We start from the raw sequence: 23,648 nt of genomic DNA, 5'->3' as shown, positions 1-23,648 counted from the left end.
AAATCTCTTTATTTGAGATTTTGATATAAAAAAATAATTTAGCAATTAAAACGTGTCTTTCCCTTTCGTTATCTCCTTCCCCTTTTCGTTTTCCCCATTTTTATTTTATTTCTTCCTTTTCCCTTTCGTTCTTCCCTTCCCCTTTTTGTTATTCCCTTTCCCTTTTCGTTATCCCCTTCCATTTTCGTTTTCCCTTTCCCTTTCGTACTCCCATTTTCCAAATGGTAAGTTTCGAAGCGTTTGCTTTAAAACTTTTTTTTTAATTTTATTTTGTTTATGAAGGAACGTTTCTAACGTTTCCTTTGGTTTTTTTTGTAGGACCTTCGTTATTATACTTCAGAGCGAAATGGTGAGTTTCGAAGCGTTTCACTTTGAAACTTTTTTTTTTAAAGTTTTTTTTTAATTAGAAAACATTACTGACGTTTCCTGTATTTTTTTGTAGGTCTTTTGGCTTATTTTCAGTTTGGAATATTGAAAACGGTAAGTTTCAAAGCGTTCGCTTTGAAACTCTTAAAATTATTTTTATCTTTTAGGAAACATTACTAATGTTTCTATATTTTTTTTGTAGGGTTTCAGTGTGTTCGATTCAGTATATTTAAAACAGTAAGTTTCAACACGTCGAAACTTTAAAAAAAAAAATATTTTTTTAAATTACTTTTTAGGAAACATTTCTAATGTTTCGATACTTTCTTTTTATAGGCCTTTCAGTGTGTTTGACCTCAGAAAACGAAATGGTAAGTTTCAAAGCGTTCGCTTTGAAACTTTTATTATTTTTTTTAATTTCTTTTAGGAAACGTTTCTAACGTTTCCTTTCTTTTTTTTGTGTAGGGATTTCGGTGACTTTGGAAAACTTGGAAACGAAAGTTAAGTTTTTGAAGCTTTCATTATAAAAATTTTTTTTTTTTACTTTTTTATAAGGAACGTTTCTAATGTTTCCTGTATTTTTTTTTGTGTAGGGATTTCGGTGACTTTGGAAAACTTGGAAACGAAAGTTAAGTTTTAAAGCTTTCGTTATAAAATGTTTTTTTTTTTACTTTTTTATAAGGAACGTTTCTAACGTTTCCTTTATTTTTTTTGTAGGTCTTTCGTTATTTTTGGCTTTGGAAAATGGGAAATGAAAGGGTAAGTTTTAGCTTCAAAACTTTTTTAAAAATTTTTTTTAATTCTTTTTTTGTAAGGAAACGTTTCTAACGTTTCCTTTTTTTTCCTTTTTGTGTAGGATTTACAGTATTCGACTGAAATGGTAAGTTTCGCTTTGAAACTTATTATTTTTTTTTTATTACTTTTAGGAAATGTTTACTAATGTTTCCTTTCTTTTTTGTAGGTTCAGAAATATCTGGTATTGGATACAGGTCCTGAAACGGTAAGTTTCGTTTGCAACGAAACTTCCGTTTTTTTGTTTTTTTCTTTAAAAAACGTTCTAACTGAACGTTTATCTTTTTTTTGTAGGTTCAAGAATATGGTTTTGGACATGGGTCATGAAACGGTAAGTTTCATTCGCTACGAAACTTCCGTTATTCTTTTTTTATTTCTTTTTAATTAGGAAATGTTTACTGACATTTCCTTTTTCTTTTATTTAGGTTTCGGGAATTCATATCTTGGTTAGTTGTTGTAGATTCAGCCGTTTTGAATTCGGAAACTTAGATTTGGTAAGTTTTGCGAAATATTTTTTTTTTGTTTTTTTTTTAATATAAACGCTTGCTAATGTCTCTTGATTATTTTTTGTAGGTTTAAGCTCGTCTTCAACTGGAAACTTGAAATGGTAAATTTCATCACGAAACTATATATATATGTTTTTAATAGAAACGTTTCTAACGTTTCCTTTTTCTTTCTTGTAGATAGACTTGGATCAGATTGTGTAAGTTTCGTTAACGAAACTTTTATTTGTGTTTTTTTTATTTGAAATCCCACCTTGTTATTGTTGTGTCACCAGGGGCGCTTTGTCAACGGAAATTTAGTACATTGATCGCTTAAAAATCTGCGGCAATCCAATTATAACAAGAGGAATTAAATTTTTTAGATAATGTATTTGTATTATTTGTATTTTACTGTATTTTATAAATAAATTTATAATATTTACAATTAAATTTTATATGTTAAATAATATACAATAAATTATATTAATAAATTACTATAAAGTTAACTATCGTACAAACCATTGCTATACACGTTTTTAATATCAATATATGCATTTTTATACATTGTATACATGTTTTTAAACTATCGTTGTTTTACTACATGTAGTTTTACATTTAAATTGTTGTTGTTTACGCGTTTTTAAACGTTTTTAAGTAGCGTTGATTGACAAAGGGTTCATTTCCCTACGTTTTTTGGCGTTGAGCAACACATGGCATTTTTCAACACTTTATACGCCTGTTTAAAACTTGCTGATGTAGGAATAGAGAAAATTAAACAGGTCTCTTATAGTACAGATGCTATTTTGAGCCTCAGTTACCCACAAATACAAAATATTATAGATCATGTGAATTCAGTGACAAGTTCACACAATGAAACCATGAAGATTCTTCACGATCAGAGTCATGTGACTTCAAAAATTAATCTGACTAATACATATATTCCTCTGAAAGTACCTCAATCTAAGCTAACTTATAATCGATCCTACTTTTGTAGCAAAACATTAGATCAATATCCTAATTTATATAGAGAATTTAGTAGCAAAAATTTCGATTATTATGAAAATACTGATGAGACATCATGCCCATTATGCAGTTTAGATCATGATGATGATGACAGCATAGAAGGTAGATATAAAACCAGATCATATTTTATTAAATGTAAACAGCGTGAACTTGAAATAACTGCATAGTCTCATTATTTTACAATACTATATTTGCTCATGCTTCATTGTGATATTTTTTACAGGACTAATTCATGTTAACTATTACCTAATTTAAATTGATTTGCAATCATAGAAAAAAGTCAACATGTTCAAGTCCGATAAAGTATTAACACAAAAGTTTACGCTCTTAAATTTGAATAATTATAGTAATTTAAGAATATCTCGCTATCTACTGATCTAATCAAGACGATCTATAGCTCATTGGAATCAGCTCATCATGACGAATCGAATGATAGTAAAATCATATCTCTACATTTGATAGATAACTTTCTATTAATTTAAAACTTTATTGCATACTATAGAGCGTTCTATTAACTGTAGAAATGCGTATTTACTACCATTCGATTCGTCTTGATGAGCTGATTCCAATGAGCTATAGATCGTCTTGATTGGATCAGTAGATAATGAGATATTCTTAAATTACTATTATTATTCAAATTTAAGAGCGTAAACTTTTGTAATATTACGATTTTAGTGTAATATTTCAAAATTTTACACCACCTCTGAAATATTACACTAAATTACGTCTAAACAAATTTCCTGATGATGTGTATATTTTAATTAAATTATATTTATTTATTTATTTTTACTCACCTTAGGAACTGAACTGGTTACCTTAACTTACAATATCATATCTCACGATCTAACCACTGTAGTCTTTACTATTTAATTTAAGGCCGTTCCAAATTAATAATTAGTTTAACATCCTTTTTCAGCCAAAAATTTTGAGGGGGGAGGGGATAATTTAAACAAACATGAAAATTAAACATATTAAAAATTTTGGAAATTTTTGGTAAAATCAGAAATTTTCAGTACTATTAAATTTTAGTAAAGGAGGGGGTCACTGGTCAAAATAGTCCAAATCAGCCAAAATTCGGCCAGCTGATTTTAGGCTGAATTTTAGTCTAAAGCTAAATGAACTTTAGCCGATTTTTTGGCTGCAGTTCGCTGCCACTCGCCTAAAGTTTGGCTTAGAATTTCGACCAAAGTTCGGTTAGCATTTGAAATAACTTTCAGTCAAGTTTGGATGTAAATAATAACATCAGTAAATTAGATCGGCATAAAACAATGCATTGAAAAAACACTGTAAAATTCAATATGTTAATCATTGCAATGATCATCACCAATCAACAATAAACAACACACTGATTATTTTGTGCAATGATCATTAGTTAAAACTGCGCACTGATCATTTAGCATAGTTTAATGCACTGTTTAATATCTTGTTTTATGCACATTTCAATTTTTTTTTTTACGTTTAAAAACAAATTACAAGTGCAAATTGGGATATTACTCACCCTCTCTTAAAATTCAATTTTAATTGGTTAAACTCTAATTGACTAATTTTTTTTAACTTCGATAAAAAAAATCCCACTTTTTTTTTATAAAAAATATTTTTAAAAAATAAAATTAAAGCATTAATTAAAACAAACAAATATAGCAATCCAAAGTAATTTCTTTTATTAATTAATTCTTTCAATATGTGTCACATTTTACAAAGAAACAAAACCCCTGATATTAAAGATAAAAAGATGAAAACTGCAATGTTAGGAATGAAAATAATGAAATTTCAAAGTTTAAAAGATGAAAGGGGCAAAACATCAAAGATAAGAATGAAAATAACAAATAAAAGAATAAAAAGGACGAAATGCTAAGGTTAAAGAATGAAAAGGACGAAATTCTACTTTCTCCAAACTTAATATTAGATGTGTCTTTAAATCTAAAAAGAAATACCAAATAAAATGAGAAAGTAAAAACAAAAGGAAACGAAAGAGGAAAAATTGGAACAAAAAAAAAGAAAAGGGAACGAAAAGAAAGAAAATATATAGAAGGGTGTTCAAGAACAAAAATAAAAAGGGTAGAACAAAAATAATTTAAAAGGTCAAAAGGATGAAAACCATAATTCCATAAAAAATAAAACCCATAAAGTTAAAGAATAAAAGAAATAAAATAAGTTAGTAAGAAAATAAAACACAAGAAACAAATACAAAAAAGAAAAACATACAGTACCTAACTAATCTCAAAAAATAGATGAACTATATTTAAAAAATAAAATAATTTACAAAATATTCATTTGTTTTATTGAAACATGGAATAATGTGAACAGGTTCAATAATAGATTCAATTGCTATAACAGTAAACATTGGAATACGTTTTACATATGAACAATCATATTTAAATAAGCAGTGTAAGTCATTGTATTTAAAATCATACCAATGAACTAATGCCAATTCTTGTTCATCATGACTGGGAATTTTTAATCCAAATAACATTAAAATCTAATAAAAAAATTTTTTTATAAATAAATAAAAATATGCAAAATAATAATTCTTATTTTTACCTTTGCAAAACATACTCCATCAATTGTATTATATTTTTCAGCCTCCTCTTTGTTCATATTAATTGCAATATCACTAAAAGCAGGTGCATTATAATAATTGCTTTTAGCTCGTATAGTATCAACTTCTCTAATAAATGCACTAGTATACCACTTAATAATTGTTGCTTCAATATCTTTATTAGTAATATTTTCGATAAGATCAAAATATTGATTTAATGAGTCAATTAATACTTCAAATGCTTTTTCAGCTTCTAATGCTAAAAAGTGAGTAGTTCTATATTCATCAACAAAGTCATTAAAGGTATCTAATGTAAAGCTGCCCTCGATTCCACCTAATGTTCTAATTTGACGATGCTTCTTGATTGAAGGTGGAGATGTTATTTTTTGGAGATAATTTAAAATACTATCATGTCGCACCTAATATGATATAAATGATTGATTAATTTTATATAATAAATTAATAGTTATGGTATGATAATTGAACTATACCAAATTAATTATTTGTGAAGTTGCATCCCGCCGATTGGACATTCTATATGGAGCTTTAATATAAAATTTATGTAACGACTCATAAGTTTCAGTCGTGAAACCATTAATTGCACCATAGTTTCGTATAGCATCAATAATGTGATGTTGCCAATTGTGTAGTTTTGGGTATTTCATTTCAGTATCTGCAATTGGTGTAAATAAATTAATAAATTTATTTGCCCAATCAATAATCATTTTCTAAAATAATAGATCAAAGAATATTAATAAAATACTTATAATTATATATTTTAAAATTTTATAATGTACCTGAAAGTTATCAAGTTCTGAATCTATATTTACCGTACGATTTAATTTACTTCCAGAAGAATTAGAATCCTTTTTCGTAAATTGGACAAATCGTGTACCACAAAAATCACTTTCTTTAGTAATTGTTATATATGATGAAGAAAATAGCTTAGATAAAAATGATGAAAATATTGAAATAATTAATAAATATACTAAATTAGGCGTTATTAAGAAATTTAAAGTTACAGATTTTGTTGATGATGAATATAATATTTAGACTAGTCAGTATGTACTCATATTCTTATTAATAAAATTAAAAAATTTCTTTTACATGTCCATATAATTGTTTAATACATGATTTTTTGTTGATGCAATCTATTTTGAGATATTAGCTCTTTATTAAATATGTAAATGCAGTAAATAAAAAGCAAATTTGAAAGTTTTCCTAGTATTGCAATAAATTTTTGTAGCCAAACGTATGGGTATTGATAATCAAGAGAATTAATTATTCATTAGAATCTAATTATGATGATAAAGATAGGGGTAACAATAACATGCATCAGGAAGTTTTTGCCGTTTAAAATCTGCAGAGAATTATATGTGGAACCATCATGGAAATTTCAAGTTACCCTCTGACGAAACATTCGAAACATGTTGAATGGATTTACAGAGTTCAAGGTCGTCACATATGGATTAATATAGGATAATATTTAATTAGATTATATTAATTTATTCTTGCCTCAGGACTGAACCAAACAACTATTAATATACCGTATCTCACGATCTAACCACTGTACTATTTAATTTTTTTTGAACAATTATCTAGATTATATCTTATATTTATTCTTTGAGCCACAAAAAAAAATTTATTATATATTAATAAGGCATGTTCTATATTCTCTATATTTAATTTATATTAGTATATTTAGTATGTTTTTAACTAGCACTGTTATACTGTGTTATTTAGTAATTTCTTGAACTCCGCAGTAGTATCTTCAGACGAATTCCACTTATTCCACTAAAGAATTCTACGAATTTTCAATGAAATTTTACGATGCACAAAAATCTCAGAAATCCACATATTTCTATTATGAAATGTGTGGTTCTGTGCGGATACTAGTTCACACAATTCAATGTGTAAAATTCCACGTATTTCTAAACTAACTTTTGGTGGATTGATCTACCTAAAAATTTCCTGATGAATTAAGAGAACTATTCGTTAGAATCTGATTATTTCATTATGATGATGAGGATTGAGATAACGTAATCAAGAGAATTATTTGTTGGAATTTAATTACAGTGATACTTTTGAATTCAAAATAAATATGACAGATCTTAAAATACAACTTCTTGCCTTTGTAAATTAAAACTTGGTACAAAAGAACCATTATCAATTATTATTGTTTTTGTAAAATTAATTAATGAAAGTAATATAGAAAAATTAGAAATTTTGCTGTAAAATTGATGATTAATTCAAAAGTATTTACTGTATTTACATATTCAGTCAAAAAGTGTTTTATAGTTTTATTATCATGAATTGGTTCGTATACGAGAAAAGCTATGTACATTCACGTGTACAAATAGTTTTATCTGAAAAGTTATAACTTTACTACTTATTATTTATTTACATTTACTACATAAAAAAATGCATAAGATGTTAATATTATCGCAACTAATGAGTATTTTAAGATTTACAATTTAGACGTAATTATAATCTTAATTTCAACGAATAGTAATTGTATTAATAAATAAATGTTCTATCAAAAAAGAAAAATAAATAAATAACTTAATAAATGCAGAACATAATTACAAAAGTTTCTATTCATAAGATTCTGTGTTAACATTGTTATTAACTTTAATATGCATTCCTTTTTTTCAAAAAAGAAATATAATAAATAAAATAGAATAAAAATGATAAAAAATTTTATTTAGTAAAATCTTCAGTTGCATCTTGTTTCCCTTGGATTTATTGAATTACTTCTGAAATCTAGAAAACTTTTAATTGTACCTTTAAATTTCGTTTATATCAAACTCATATTCTTTTGTAATATATTCTAAAGAAAAAAAATCAAGTAATTAATAAATTCCTTAATGTACAGATTAAAAAAAATAACTTAATACCTTTATTGTTGATTGATTCTTCAATAAGTCTATTATCTAAGATGATAATAATTATTAAATTTTAAAATGTTGTAATATTGTCCAAATTTATATAAAAAATAATGATTACATACTTGGTTTCGTATTAAACGTTAAAATTGAAGGTGAACCGGTTAAAGAACTTAATGATCTGCTTGTATAAATTGCTTTTGGATGAGGTTTTTCATTAAAATCTGGTCCAAGCATTTTTAATTTTATAAATTCTAATCTTATTTCTTCAGCTTGATTAAAATATTCGGCATCCATTCCCATATTTGACCAAGAATTAAAAATTTCACAAACATCAGTTGCTGAAGGTCTCATTTTAGGATCAGGATTCCAACATCTTTTCATTAAATTAGCAAAATCTTCGGGAGTGTCGTCAGTAATATTAGGCCGTTTTCCATCAATAATTTTATAAATTAAATCAATATCATGTTCAACATTATCAAAAGGTTTACAACCAGTTGTTAATTCCCACATAATCATGCCCATACAATAAATATCAGATGATTTAGAAAATTTGACGCCCTTAAATATTTCTGGTGCAATATAAGGTATTACTCCATATATACTGCTATCATGTGGAATGTCATTTGCAGGCTGTGATAATCCTAAATCTCCGATTAGATATTGATCTATTTTGCATGAATCATTTTCAATTATTTCAATCAATATATTTCCACTATGAAAATCTCGATGTACGAAATCTTTTTCATGAATAGTTTGAAGTCTAAAATAAAAAATTGATTATTAATAAAATTTTATTTAAATAATTTCAAAATCATTATTAATTAAATTAAGTTATAAATACCCATCTGAAATTCGCCACAAAATGTGCAATTTTTTCTTCCATGTAATCTCTGTAAAATTCTCTTGTAAATAATTATGTAAATCCCCTCCATTTGCATATTTCATTATAAACATAAGTTCTTTTGTTATAGGATCTTTTGTGATACTGTTGTATCAGTTCTTTACGCTTAAAATTATTAAGCAATTTGTATGGTTAGGTAGCAGAAGGTTTATGTAGTGTATAGACAAACAATATATCAAAATTTATCCGATCAGACGTGTTGTATAGCGCTGTACGTCAGCATATACTTCCAAACACGAATAAAGGATTTCACTTGATAAAAACTGTCACTTTATAACTTAAAAATGAAAACTTTATTTATTCCCTCCTTTTTTACAACAAGAAAATTGACCTATATTTATAATAAATTATACATATAAGAAGAAATTTAATATATTTACTATGTATAATATGACTAACATGTTCAATACGTTGTCAATCAAGTTAAACATTTGCAACATCGATCAATTTCGGAGTGGCACATAACGATCACATGACATCATCCCCTCCCTAATTTTCAACTCCGTTGAAAATTTCCGAAGCTTGTAGAACTAAACCTTGATATTCTTGAGTGTTAAGTTCTCTCAGCAATGATACGTTGGTCTTTTTAGTTCTCATAATTTGTTTGGCTCCTGGAATTTCGAAAATATAAAAAATCCTAGTAGCAGAGGTCCTGTAATGTGCAGTTAACTGTCGCACAAAGTAACTGCGCTGCACACTGGACTCAGTTTCTTTTTCCAAAAATCGACCCAAATAATATAAGTGAACAAGGAGCAAAAGCCGATTGTTAAAATGCTTAATCCGGTTCAAAGCATCACAAAGAATTTCAAATTTTCTTTCAGGCTTCATATTAGGTTTATAGGGAAGTGGAAAAGGTGTCACTTCAACTGGAGTTGTTTGTAGTAAATCTTCTAGGATACTTTGATAGGGTTCCATACTAATAATAAAAATAATAAAAAAAATGATAAAAAAAAATGTATATATATATGTTTTTTCATTAAACATTAAACATATTAATCCCCAAAAAAAAATGATCTTCGGTCTAATTATTTGTAATACATTATGTACATATATGCATTACGTTATCACCATTGATTGTAAAGTTTCAAACGTTCCAAATTTACTGGGGTTTTTAAAATGTCTCCTTGTAATGTCCTTAATTTGTAAACTCCGTTCCCCAAATCCTCGTGAATATAATAAGGACCCTTCCAACGGTCTTGCAGCTTTTTCTTTCCCCTCAGCTGACTTTTATATAATAATACAAGATCACCAATCTTGTAAAATATTCTCACAAGATTTTCATCATGACGCTGCTTCTGCTGCTGTTGTGCTTCATATATGGCGTCTTGAGTCATCAATCTGTCTTCTGTGACTCTTCCAGTAAGCATGCGTATTCTAGCCAATAAATCATCTTGTGAATCTCCTTCATGCAGTTCAGCTTGCATAGTCTTTACTGCAAAATCTACAGGTAGAACAGCATCTCTTCCATACATGAGATAAAATGGTTCGTGACGCGTGGTGCTTTGCTTTCTTACACGATATGCAAACAAGGCAGAGGACACATACATGTCCCAATCATCATGATTTTCATTTGAAAATTTCGCCAACGCCTCACACAATGTCCTATTAAAACGCTCCACAAGACCATTTGTTTGGGGTGATAGGCAGTTGATAATCGATGTTTTACCCCAAGCTCATCACATAATGAATCCAACATTTCATTAACAAAATGGGACCCACGATCGGTTAGTATTTCTTTTGGGCACCCGTGGCGGCAGATTATGTCTTCATAGAAAAAAGACACAACTGAAGAAGCTTTTGCATCAGGAAGGGCTCGTGCCTCGGGCCATTTGGTAAGATACTCAGTGGCAACAACTATATACTTGTTGCCTTTCTTTGTTGTGGGAAGGGGTCCTACGATATCTATGCCTATCCTGTCAAAAGGCATTCCAACTTTGATCGGGTGTAGAGGTTCTACACGTCGATTTCCTCCCTTCTTTGGCACTCGTCGCAAGTTCATACATATCTACGAACATCTTCGTACATCTGTGGCCAGTAATAGCGAACCTTTACTCGCCTATAGGTTTCGTCCAAGGAAAAGTGTCCGGCCAGCGGATCTGAATGGGTAAAATGTAAAATTTCTCCAATTTCGTTTTCTTTCACAACCTTAATAGGTCTATTTGGGTTGTTTTTATTTCTTTTGTATAACTGATCATTCAATACAATAAAGTATCGGGCTTTTCATCTTATTGCATCTTGTTGTTTTTTCGTCATGTCTGTTGGTAATGATAAATCCGTCAAAAATCGTATTAATGAATAATATGTGGTGGTATCCATTCCGTTAAATCAATAATGGGAAGTCCGTTAAGTGGTGTCAAAAAAAAAATGCGTTAATCCGGTGTGTATATATATAAAAAAATATGGGTTGTATTAAACTCTTATTCGGCTTAGTGTATCGACGTTGGTGTGTTGTTTTCCGGGGTGGTTAACTATTTCCAAATCATATCCGTTAAGAGTCATCAACCATCTTCCGAGCTTACCAACAGGGTTCGACATGTTCATTAAATACCTTAAAGCGGCGTGATCAGTTACAACGGTAAATCGTTGTCCGTGCAAATAATGATGAAAGTGCTTGACGGCCCATATAACCGCAAGACACTCCAGTTCCATGACACTATAGTTCCGTTCATGCTTATTTAGAGTCCGGCTCGCATAAGCAATGACGCGTTCTTTTTTATCGTCATCCTTTTGGGATAATATTGCGCCCAACGCAAAAGTAGAGGCGTCAGTATATAACAAGAACGGTTTTTCGAAATCAGGATACGCCAATATAGGTGGCGTTGTTAAACAAGTCTTTAATTTTTCAAATGCGGCTTGTTGATCTTTATCCCAAATATACGGGATATTTTTCTTTAATAACCTATTCAACGGTTCAACGATAGACGAGAAGTTCTTCACGAACTTCCGGTAATACGAGGCCAGCGCAATGAATTCCCTTAATTGCGTTAAGTCTTTCGGAATGGGAAATTCGTTGATGGTGCGTAATTTTTCAGGATCGGTATGGATGCCTTTTCGGCTCACCACATGTCCTAGGAAAGGAAGTTCTTCTTTAAAAAAGAAACACTTCTCAGGACTTAATTTTAAACCGGCCTTCTCTAGACGTGAGAAAACCTGTTCCAGATGCACCAAATGCTCTTCGAAGGTTTTCGACCCTACATTAATATCGTCGATGTATACTACCGTGAACTGCCAAAGAATGTCTTGTAACACCATATCCATTAGATGTTGAAAGGTTGCGGGAGCGTTACAGAGGCCAAAAGGCATCACAGTAAACTTATACGTCCTGAACCTGGTGATGAACGTTGATTTTTCTCGATCTTTTGGGTCCAATTCGACCTGCCAAAAGCCACTGGCAAGGTCTAAGGACGAGAACCATCGAGATCCTGATAATGTCTCCAACATATCGTCTATTCGTGGTAAAGGATAGCAATCCTTTTTAGTGACCTTGTTGAGTTTCCGATAATCCACACAAAGGAGCTTCTTCCCGTTCTTTTTTTCTACTACAACCACGGGAGAAGTCCATTGACTACTTGATGGCACAATTAGACCGGCCTCCAAGAGTCGTTGTATTTCCTCTTTGATGAACAACTGATTCTGATGTGACGTCCGGTAAAATCTTTGCTTGATGGGGGTCGCACCTCCGGTATCGATAGTGTGTGTAACCACTGATGTTCGACCGAAATCGTTTGAGTTCCACGCAAACAGATTATTATATTTTTTTATGAATTCATGAAATTGCTGTTACTGGTTCTCATCCAAAGTTCTGGTATGGAAATTTCCCATCTCGATCTCTTTATACTGGTAATAATAATCGTTTTCGATCAGAGCCGTTCCCCTTAGTCCATCTTCGATTTCCTGGGCTTCCTTTTGGGTGATGAACTGCATATGACAGTATAGCTGCTCTTGAGTGGTTTCATCTTCACTCTCGTATTCTTCATCAGAATCTTCAATAGCTTCATCATCCGGTTCATCATCTGGTTCCTTATCGGGTTCTATATCCGGTACTTCGATACTGATGATGTGATGTGACGTCTCCCGACATTCGGTTGATACTTTAATTACATCACCTTTCCATTTAATTGTCATAGTATCATTATCATAATCCAAGATGGCCTTAGTTTTTCGCAACCAGTCATTACCGACTATTGCTGCGTAAGAATCAGCATCAGTCACAATAGCGTCCATAGGGATGATCTGATCGTGTATTTTTAAAGGAATATCTGATACGGCTCCTAGTGGTCTTCGCCGTTCACCATTTACGTTTACCATCACCGTTTTTGATGCTTTAGTTATCTCCATATCTAGATTTTTTAACAAAGACAGGGAGATAATACTACCGGCGGATCCAGAATCCAAGATCAATGGAAATTGTATATGTTTGATCGAGGCATCACAATATAAGGCGGAGGACTTGCTGTTACTTGATGTGTTCGCCTGCATCAAATCTTGTAGTTCCGCTATACCTCTGTCTTCTGGCGTCTCATTATTAACAGTGTTTTTGGTTTGAATTTTCTCAGAATCCTCATCTTTCTTTCGTATGACCGGTTTTTGTAGCTGTTTTGCTATCGTTAGACCAAACTTAGGATTCATCGCCAACAATTGTCCATTCGTGATGTTGGCTACCTGGTCGAAAAACTGTTGCGGAGTATAGGGTTCGACCATTTTATTGATCAGAGCGGTAGTGGTGGGTTTCTTCTTGGTATTTTTTTGTAATACCGTTCTTCTGGGCTCCGCAGTCTTTATAGGTTGTTTCTTTATCAGATGAAATTGCGTTGAGATCCCCATTTCCCTCTGTCATCAATTTACAGAGTTGCCACATCGAACGGGCATTCTCATGGTCGAACGAACGAATAAACGAAAGAACGAACAATTAAACGAGCAAACAATTAATCAACAACATAATTAACGAACAACAAAATCAATGAACAACATATAACAACATTCTTGGTTCATGACATAAATAGCGTTAGTAATATAAAACATTAAACGATATAAAATAAAATTTAACTTCTCTAAATTTTCCCCAAATTATATCCACTTTTTATCTTTAATTTCAAACTTCGATAGCTCTCGCTACGAATTATTACTTTTCAAAAACATATATTTAATTCATCTTAAAATTTTCATTTGTTTAATTAAAATTAATTAAGCGAACATTAATTAAAGTTTAGGGCGAACCTATTACCTTTAATTAACATTAAACTTCATTAACAAATAATTAAATGAAACTTATATTTTTATTGAGTTCTGTGAATGAGAACTGTGGAATTATTTTGAATTCCGTTCTCTTTTTATACAAATTTTATGTTACTTTCTATTCTATCTATATACTATCTTTTATGTTCTTTTACATACCATCTTTAAACTATCTTTCTAATATGCTATCTATATTTTAAATACGCTATCTTTTAATATGCTATCTTTTATATTATCTTTTATAATATCTTTGTATAATCTTTTTATATTATCTTTTATATTATTTTATGTTCTTTAACCTTTCTGACATTATTTTATATGTTCTTTCAATCTGCTTTATGTGTTTTGCTTATAATCTATCTTTTGTGGCTTATAATTATTCTTTCTAATTGTTCTTATTGTTAAAGATTGCTAAGCCCCAATTGATCAACTCTATTTATCCTATTGGTTCTTTGTCAATCATTTGATAAATATTACATCATGTAGATCATTACTCTTCCTAAATGTTTATCCTTTTCGGCTAATTATTTATCCATCTACGTCAATTCATAATCAATTTGTTCGTTCTTAATATTTGGCAATTACATTTGGTGGTTGAATTTTATCATCTTTTCATGCTTGATATTCGGCCGTTTACATTATCCCCCTCTTCGCTATTTGTGACCTCACAAATGACTTTGATAGAATCGAACTCGTGTCTTATCCATAATAATTCTAATCGAATTGAACTCGGGTCTTATCGAATACCTCTTTTCCTTTAATTACTATTTTTGATATAAATCTCCCTCGATCATAAAATTTCTTTAACCATTCTCCATTTTGTGGTGTCTTTAGTATTCTTCCGTCCAATTCTTTGAGTTTATAAGCCCCATTTCCAAATTCTTCGTGAATTAAATATGGTCCTTTCCATTTGTTCTGTAATTTTCCAGACCATTGTTTTTCTCTCCACGCTTCATATAATAATACTTTTTCTCCTATTTCAAATTTAGGTTTTCTAATTCCTCTTTTGTCATGTTGTTGTTTTTGTTTTTCTTGAGCTTCTTCCACGTTCTCTTTTATTTTCCTTCTTATTACTGGTAGCTCCTCGATTAATGTTTTTACTCTGTCAGCTAATGTTATCTTGTTTTCATCTTTATCTAATGGTAGTTTTGCTCTCCTTCCGTATGTCGCATAAAAAGGTTTAATCTTCGTTGATGATTGCTTCTTTGTTCTATATGCAAATAGTACAGATGGTATATGTTTATCCCAATTTTCTTCTCCTAATTTGGCTAATCCTTCGCATAAAGTTTTATTGAATCTTTCGACCAAACCATTTGTTTGTGGCCTATATGGTGTACTTAATCTATGATTTATCCCACATCTTTCTACTAATTCTTCCATCATTCTATTGTTAAAGTGAGTCCCTCTATCGCTAATTATTTTCTTTGGACATCCATGTCTACAAATTATGTCTCTCCAAATAAATTCTACTACCTCTTTTGCTGTAGCTTCTTTTAGTGGTGCGGCCTCGGGCCATTTTGTAAAATAATCCATTGCTACTACAATGTACTTATTCCCCTTTTCTGTCTCTTTTAGTGGTCCAACTATATCTATCCCAATCATTTCAAATGGTTCATTTATCTTTATTGACGTTAATTCGTTCTTTCCTCTTGGTTTTCCTCTCATCTGACAATTCCAACACGTTCTTACATATTCTTCTACATCTTCTTTCATATTTTTCCACCAATAGTCTTCTTTTATTCTATCTAATGTCGCTTCCATTTCAAAATGCCCTGATAATTCATTATCATGCATCATGTACATCAATCCCTCGTATTCATAATCCCTGATTACTCTAAATTTGTTTTGTCCTTTCACTCTATATAAAATTCCCTCTTTCAATTCGTATTTATTCTCTTTTTCGATATTGTTTATTATTCTTTTGTAATTATTTTCTTCCATAATATTTCCTTAATTTATTCTACTTCTAAATTTGTTATTTTCGTTATGTGTTCTATATTTTTAGTCCTGTGCTCTTCTCCATTTCTCCACTTCCTTAAATACTTTTCTCCAGCTACTATTGTCATTTTTAACTTTTACTCGACTGTATCTTTTGGTATCTTTGTACACACTCTGATTTTCTCCAAACATCTTAACCATGTCCAAATATTCATTCTTCTTTAATGTTGGATATGATAATTTTTCCGTTTTCTTTGTTTCCCTTCCAATGTAATTTTTCCAACATACGTCACCATCTTTTTCTAAAAATATCACTATTGATTTATCTATTGTTTCTTTCAATCTGAATATTTCTTTTTCCATCTCATGATTTCCATGTGGAGTAATTAATCCTCTGTCAAAACTTTTCGTCTTTTGATAATAATATTCACAATATGGTGATTTGTCTAAAATTATTATATCTGTATCTTCATCATATTCTAACATACTTCTGTTTATTTGTTCTACTACTTCTTTTCTGAATTTCCATTCTGTCTCCATCTTTGATTCATAAAATTCATCTTTATCTTTTTTTCTTCTCTTATAAGTGTTGAATCTTACTTTTAATCCTTGCTTTTCCCATTCTTTAATTAAATTTTGTACTATACTTGTTTTTCCTAATCCATCTACTCCATCGATTATTACTATTACTGGTTGGTCTTCTACTATCTTTAATAACCTACTTAACGCGTCGGCGTTCATGTTTTCTTTTCCTGATCTATGTATTACTTCAAAATTATATTGTTGTAATTCCATTACCCATCTTGCTCTTTTTCCTTTTACTGCGTTATCTTTTGCGTATAATTCATTATAATAATTTAATTCTCTATCTTCATAATCATCGTAATAACCTTGTGCATAGTACATTTCGTTATATTGCGGTTCCTCGTATTCATATCCATTATAATCGTATTCTTCTTGGTCATCATATTCGTCCATCATATTCACTCTTACATTCCTTCTTTTCTCTGGACACTCTCTTGAAAAATGACCAGCTCTACCACATGTAAAGCATGTCGGTACCCTTTTTTGGAATAATTGATTTTTTTGAATTGGTTGATTTCTTTGTATTGGTTGGTTTCTTTGTGGCAATCGCCTATAACTCTGACTCGCTAAATTTCTTAATCTTTCATTCTCATCTTCTAACATCTTAATTTGTAACTTCGCAAAGCTGTCCGCTAATTCATCTACACTTACCTCTTTATTATTCCTTACATTCCCTTGAACAGTAGGTTCTTGTCTTCTCTGTTCATCATTAATTTCTTTTGGTTGTAATTTATCTGTTAATGCTTCTAAACCTCTTTCTACGTTCTTTGCTATCTGAAATGCTGCATTTAAATCTGCTGGATTTCCCATTACCACATCTTTGGTAAAGTCCGGTTTTAATCCTCTATTAAAAATTCTCTTTTGCTGATTTGCCGCTACTGCTGCATCACCTCCCGCTCTTTTTAACATATATTTAAATCTCGTAAGGTATTGAGTTACATTCTCGTCTCCCTGTCTAATCTTTTCTAATTGTTCTAGCCATCTATCTTTAATTTCATCATTTGCATACTTTCCAATTATTCTCACTCTTAATCTTAAATTATGATCTCCATTAACATTCCAATCGACAATATTTACTCCTTCAGTCTTTAACCAATCTGCTGCTCCTCCCATTAATTTCGCTTTTGCTATTCTAAATCTTTGTGCATCATCGTTCCCTAAACCATTCGCTATAAATGTCTCCTCAAATTTATCTGCCCATTCTTCTGGATCTTCTCCACTGGTACCATAAAATGCTGGTATTTCCACAATAGCTCCCCTATTTGCGTTTAAATTTCCTATTGCATTAGTATTCGCTTGAACTTCTCCTTGTAATCCTGTCAATGTTACTGGTGGTGGTACTAAATGGTTCCAGTCTGCCCCAATATCATGACCATGCGTAGTAATCGTTAATGCTCTTAAATCTGCTCTGACTTCATCTCTTGATGCTGCCATTGTTATCTTTGGTTTTATTGGTGGTGCTGGTATTATTGGTATTATAGGTACTTCCTTTAATTTTTTATTTTTCTCTTTACTTTTTGGTTTTTTACTTGAGCCAATTTCAGGTCCTTTTATATCCTCCTCCACTTCCTCTTCATCATCTGCTGGATTTTCTTTTCCAATATCTTTTTCACATTCTATGCAAGTTTCTTTTCCGATTTTAAATTCTTTCTTTAATCTTTCAACTTCACATCTTTCGCATTCTTTTGTATTTTCAACTCTCCATTGTAATATTTGTTCATCTAATTCTTCATCTTCAAGTTTCCATATTGTTAAATATTTCTTCATAAATTCGTATGTCGTTATTATCTTTGCGGTTACTCCAAATTTTCTTATTCTTTCAATTTCTGTCATTTCTACATCATAACCCATTCTTTTCAAATCCATTCTAATTATTTCTTCGAATATCTTTGTTGTTTCTGTTTCTTCAACATTATTAGATTCATTAGATTCATCAGATTCCTCATCTGACATTTCTTCATTTTTACTAATTGGTAAATTTTCTTCTTCCCCATCGTCTGTTTCTGTTATAGTATAGCTTCTTGGTGTGTCATCACTATCTGTTTCATCTATATTTAATTGTTCAAACCCCCTAATCTTATCATAAACTTTTTCAACTATTTCTTTGCTAATTCCCCAACCATGTTCACGAACTCTTATGTGCATTGTGTGTAACATTAATCTAATCTTTTGTTTGAACGCTTCTATCTTTTCTGTTGACTCATCTTCTTTTAATTCAGCCTCTTCATATAATATATTTTTGTATCTGCTAATAGTACTATCTTTACATTCTATAAAACCTGTTATAGCTTCTTTATACCATTCATAAAATTCCCTAAATCTTATATTCACATCTCAATCTTCCAAAATATAACCATATCTTATTAATTCTTCATTCCCTATCAATCTGTCCATTGTTTCATCTTCTTTATCATTTTCTATACAATCCCTCACGATCACTATTATTATTATTTTTAATCCTTTCTCTCTTAATACTGGTTGTTTCAAGTATCTTATTGATTCGACTATTACATCTAATGCATCTCTAGTCCTTCCTTTTGTATAATTATTTCTTTCTTCACTATCTATACTTAATAAATTCAGTAATGCTCTTATAGTTTCTGCATTATAATCTTTTATCGTATATTCAAATTTTTGCAATATTTTCCAAAATTTCTTGAAAACTTCTGGTGTATCTCTTGTCGGATAACATATCTCACATGTTATATTTTCTCCTCTTAATTCGTCTATATCCACATTTCCGATATTTTCATCATGTCTTAATTTGTGATTTTCGTAATCAACCCTCCAAATTTCGTACCATTCCATCGTTGTAATCGTTCATCCAGAATCTTAACTAAAATCTCACCTCCTTTTATATATATATTTCACTCTTATCGTTTCTATTTTCAATCTTCTAAACATTCTTTTATCTTTAAATAGATTGTTTCTTTTAATCTCTAGATTCCATCTTTCAAATTTATATATTTACTACTCCATATTCTATTATTAATTTTTGCTGCGCCTCAAAATTTCAAAAATTATTCTAAGTCCACGATCTCCTCAGACTGCGGAAGTTTTTACTGTGCCCTTAAAATTTATCTTTTATCACCGATATCCATAATTTCACATGTCACATCTTTTCATCACCGTGATTCATAATTTCACTTATCACATCTTTTCGTCACCAAGATCCATAATTTCACATATCACAAACTCCAAAATTTTCATAACTTTTAAGGTTTGCGAATTTCCAATCTTTCTTATCGTCCACATAATTCCTTCTTGCTCTATATATTCTATATTATATAAATTAATCTATGATACACAAAATGTCGTTCTTTTCAAATAAATGTTCTTTTTCAAATAAATATTCTTCTTTTAAATAAATGTCCTTCTTTTCGGATTTTACTCTATTATTAAATACTGCACGTAATATTCGTTATACGGCTCGTTAATGTGTAAATATCCTTCTATTTTATCTTCTTTTAACAGAACATTGTATTGAAAGCGTGACCTAGCACACTACACCAGGAACCCTCATCTGAAATGTAGCCTAGGACCTGTAAGGGCAGTGACATTTATTATGTAATATTTTAGGGAGTGGGAGGGTATTTAAAGGTCATATAACATATAAGTGTAACATAAGATTTTTCATATTACATGGAGGTGGAGGAGTATGGACTTATAGTAAATAGATATTACGTAATAAATGTCACTGCCCTAACAATACAACGTATCCATTTTTTCTTCCTTCGTTGGCCGACTCGTCTCTTAATGGGTGAATCTAATCTTCCGAAATCCAGTTTCAAAAGTCATCAGCTATCCATAAAACTCATCTAAACCAACTTATCTTTCCTCAAATTGGTGGACCTATACTGGGCTTATCTCTATCTTTTTCCCATTGGGTAAAAGCATGATAGTTTACAGGTTTGTCCCATTTTATCCATTCAATGTTTCTTGATAGTAGGTGTCTTTACAATCTTCATTCCCCGTCCCCAAAGCAATTTGTGCATTATTGAGCTGGGTATCCAGATTTGACGTAACCCATACGTTATAATCTTTAATGTCGAAGAATAAAAATTTTCCAATCTCGAGCATTTATCCAAAATTCAAACTCAGAGGTAACCCATACCACACAGATGAACCCCGGATAATACATTGGTGTTCTCCCATTATTAATCTTTATTCCAAAATTCATCTTTCACTTCCACATCTCCTTATGAAATTTCTCAGGTACTTTATTCCCGAAAGAAATATTCTTGTGCTTTCTATCGATTAAATGATTACTTGCACAACTTCAAACTCCAATCTTTCACCTTTTTAAGTTTTTAACTCGTTAAATCCTCATTGATTTATTGGTTTCTTTTGAACTTGTCAAAACCTGAAATCTAAAAATAAATTCTAAAAATAAAATATTGATTAATAATACCTATCAGTGACTTACTAACGAAATTAAATTTTCATATTCATTATAATAATAATCATGTGATGATGATCATTTCCTTTCTCAGAACATGCACCATATGAGATCCCCCATTTCCCTCTGTCATCAATTTACAGAGTTGCCACATCAAACGGGCATTCTCATGGTCGAACGAACGAATAAATGAACGAACGAACAATTAAACGAGCAAACAATTAATCAACAACATAATTAACGAACAACAAAATCAACGAACAACATATAACAACATTCTTGGTTCATGACATAAATAGCGTTAGTAATATAAAACATTAAACGATATAAAATAAAATTTAACTTCTCTAAATTTTCCCCAAATTATATCCACTTTTTATCTTTAATTTCAAACTTCGATAGCTCTCGCTACGAATTATTACTTTTCAAAAACATATATTTAATTCATCTTAAAATTTTCATTTGTTTAATTAAAATTAATTAAGTGAACATTAATTAAAGTTTAGGGCGAACCTATTACCTTTAATTAACATTAAACTTCATTAACAAATAATTAAATGAAACTTATATTTTTATTGAGTTCTGTGGATGAGAACTGTGGAATTATTTTGAATTCCGTTCTCTTTTTATACAAATTTTATGCTACTTTCTATTCTATCTATATACTATCTTTTATGTTCTTTTACATACCATCTTTAAACTATCTTTCTAATATGCTATTTATATTTTAAATACGCTATCTTTTAATATGCTATCTTTTATATTATCTTTTATAATATCTTTGTATAATCTTTTTATATTATCTTTTATATTATTTTATGTTCTTTAACCTTTCTGACATTATTTTATATGTTCTTTCAATCTGCTTTATGTGTTTTGCTTATAATCTATCTTTTGTAGCTTATAATTATTCTTTCTAATTGTTCTTATTGTTAAAGATTGCTAAGCCCCAATTGATCAACTCTATTTATCCTATTGGTTCTTTGTCAATCATTTGATAAATATTACATCATGTAGATCATTACTCTTCCTAAATGTTTATCCTTTTCGGCTAATTATTTATCCATCTACGTCAATTCATAATCAATTTGTTCGTTCTTAATATTTGGCAATTACATTTGGTGGTTGAATTTTATCATCTTTTCATGCTTGAAATTTGGCCGTTTACAGCGTAACCCGTATCTGAGCTTCATCCTCTTCTAACGTTTTATCCTTTGCTATTCCTTCCAAAGGATTTAACCTTGCCTTGCTCCTCGTAGTTCTGGTGGCGGGATAGGTTTCTAATAATGTGAGGTTTGAGGGAATTGTATGTTGGCTTGTACTCTCACTCTCATGAGGTACGCCTTCTAGTTTAAAGACTGATCCTTATCAGTTTCTTGTGGGACTAATTGGGCTAGTAATTGTTGTAATTGGGCGAGTTGATTATTGTTGGAATTGCCCACACTAGTTGGTTGAGGATTAGATCTTCCTTCACCATTATTTGCGACTGATGTCGTATTGTTATTTCGGTCAGGGCAATTCCTTACTATGTGCCCAGGCTGTCCACAAGAGTAACAAACAATCCTTCTATTTAACGATTGTTGCAGCTGTGGCGTCACTTGCTGCAGATTTCGATAATTGTTTCCCCTATATCCCCTATTTCCGGTACTCAACTGTTGTACCTGTCTAGTCAAATCCTGAATGGCTTTGTATAGGTCTTCCGTTTGAGTATTAGTGCCTGCAGGAGCGAATTTATTAAGATAGGCGTTTACCGCATGTTGGTCTTGATGGGTTAACTCATAGGCCTTCGCTCTGTCTACTGCAGCGTTCCAGGTTTGATCGTTATGTGGTTTTACGGTGATGTACAAGTCAGGCAACAACCCGTTTACAAATTTACGAGCTTTAATAGCTTCTGGATATGCGAAGGCGTTAGTCTCCACCCTTCTATATAATTCTTGTAGAGCAGCGGCGTATGTGTTTACGTCTTCGCCGGGCTGCTGTCTTCTTTGTTCCAATTCCGTGGTCCAGATTTTGATCAAGGTTTGCGTTCTGAAGGCGGCAGGGAAATTCAATATAAAATCCGTATTGTTATTGTTGCCAGTTAAAGATGGGTCCTCAATTGATTTCCAAAATCCGCAATATTGCGGGTTTTGGAAATCAATTGCGCTTAGTAATTCGCAAACCTGCAAATAATTCGCAAACCCGCAAATAATCCGCAAATCCGCAAATAACCGCAAACCCACAAATAATTTATAGTACCGCAAATAACCCGCAAATAATTTATAGTACCGCAAATAACCCGCAAATAATTTATAGTACCGCAAATAACCCGCAAATAATTTATAGTACCGCAAATAACCCGCAAATCCGCATAGTATCGCAAATAATCCGCAAATCTGCAAATAATTTACATTATCGCAAATTTGTGAATAAGTGGACAAAATTGTCCACTTTTAGTATATAAATAAATTTGGTTATATTTAATTGTGAAGATTAAATTAACATGATTCATAAGTTTACAAAA

The 23,648-nt window shown here is 30.8% G+C and overlaps 4 protein-coding genes across 4 annotated transcripts; 2 read left to right on the top strand and 2 right to left on the bottom strand.

The window, feature by feature from the left end:
* Positions 1-221: 221 nt before the first annotated feature.
* Positions 222-1,734, top strand: OCT59_007693 (uncharacterized protein; the record flags this gene model as incomplete). The annotated part of the gene is made up of 13 exons (XM_066150445.1): positions 222-224; positions 319-349; positions 443-480; positions 569-603; positions 700-734; positions 829-863; positions 957-964; positions 1,081-1,122; positions 1,220-1,243; positions 1,325-1,363; positions 1,450-1,486; positions 1,581-1,649; positions 1,729-1,734. The coding sequence occupies 13 exons, from the start codon at positions 222-224 to the stop codon at positions 1,732-1,734; spliced, it is 402 nt and encodes a 133-aa protein (XP_065998860.1).
* A 613-nt stretch (positions 1,735-2,347) lies between these two features.
* OCT59_007692 (uncharacterized protein) lies at positions 2,348-2,827 on the top strand (the record flags this gene model as incomplete). The annotated part of the gene is made up of 1 exon (XM_066150438.1): positions 2,348-2,827. The coding sequence occupies one exon, from the start codon at positions 2,348-2,350 to the stop codon at positions 2,825-2,827; it is 480 nt and encodes a 159-aa protein (XP_065998859.1).
* Positions 2,828-4,902: 2,075 nt separating this feature from the next.
* Positions 4,903-6,628, bottom strand: OCT59_007691 (uncharacterized protein; the record flags this gene model as incomplete). Its single annotated transcript, XM_066150431.1, has 5 exons — positions 4,903-5,139; positions 5,202-5,618; positions 5,691-5,927; positions 5,997-6,143; positions 6,605-6,628. 5 exons carry the CDS (start codon positions 6,626-6,628, stop codon positions 4,903-4,905), a joined length of 1,062 nt encoding a protein of 353 aa, XP_065998858.1.
* Positions 6,629-7,985: 1,357 nt separating this feature from the next.
* On the bottom strand, positions 7,986-8,438 carry OCT59_007690 (uncharacterized protein; the record flags this gene model as incomplete). The annotated part of the gene is made up of 3 exons (XM_066150425.1): positions 7,986-8,029; positions 8,097-8,132; positions 8,210-8,438. The coding sequence occupies 3 exons, from the start codon at positions 8,436-8,438 to the stop codon at positions 7,986-7,988; spliced, it is 309 nt and encodes a 102-aa protein (XP_065998857.1).
* Between the last annotated feature and the right edge of the window lie 15,210 nt (positions 8,439-23,648).

This window comes from Rhizophagus irregularis, chromosome 15 (assembly GCF_026210795.1).
Source record: "Rhizophagus irregularis chromosome 15, complete sequence".
Classification (NCBI taxonomy): domain Eukaryota; kingdom Fungi; phylum Glomeromycota; class Glomeromycetes; order Glomerales; family Glomeraceae; genus Rhizophagus; species Rhizophagus irregularis.
This window is presented reverse-complemented; position numbering and strand designations above follow the sequence as displayed.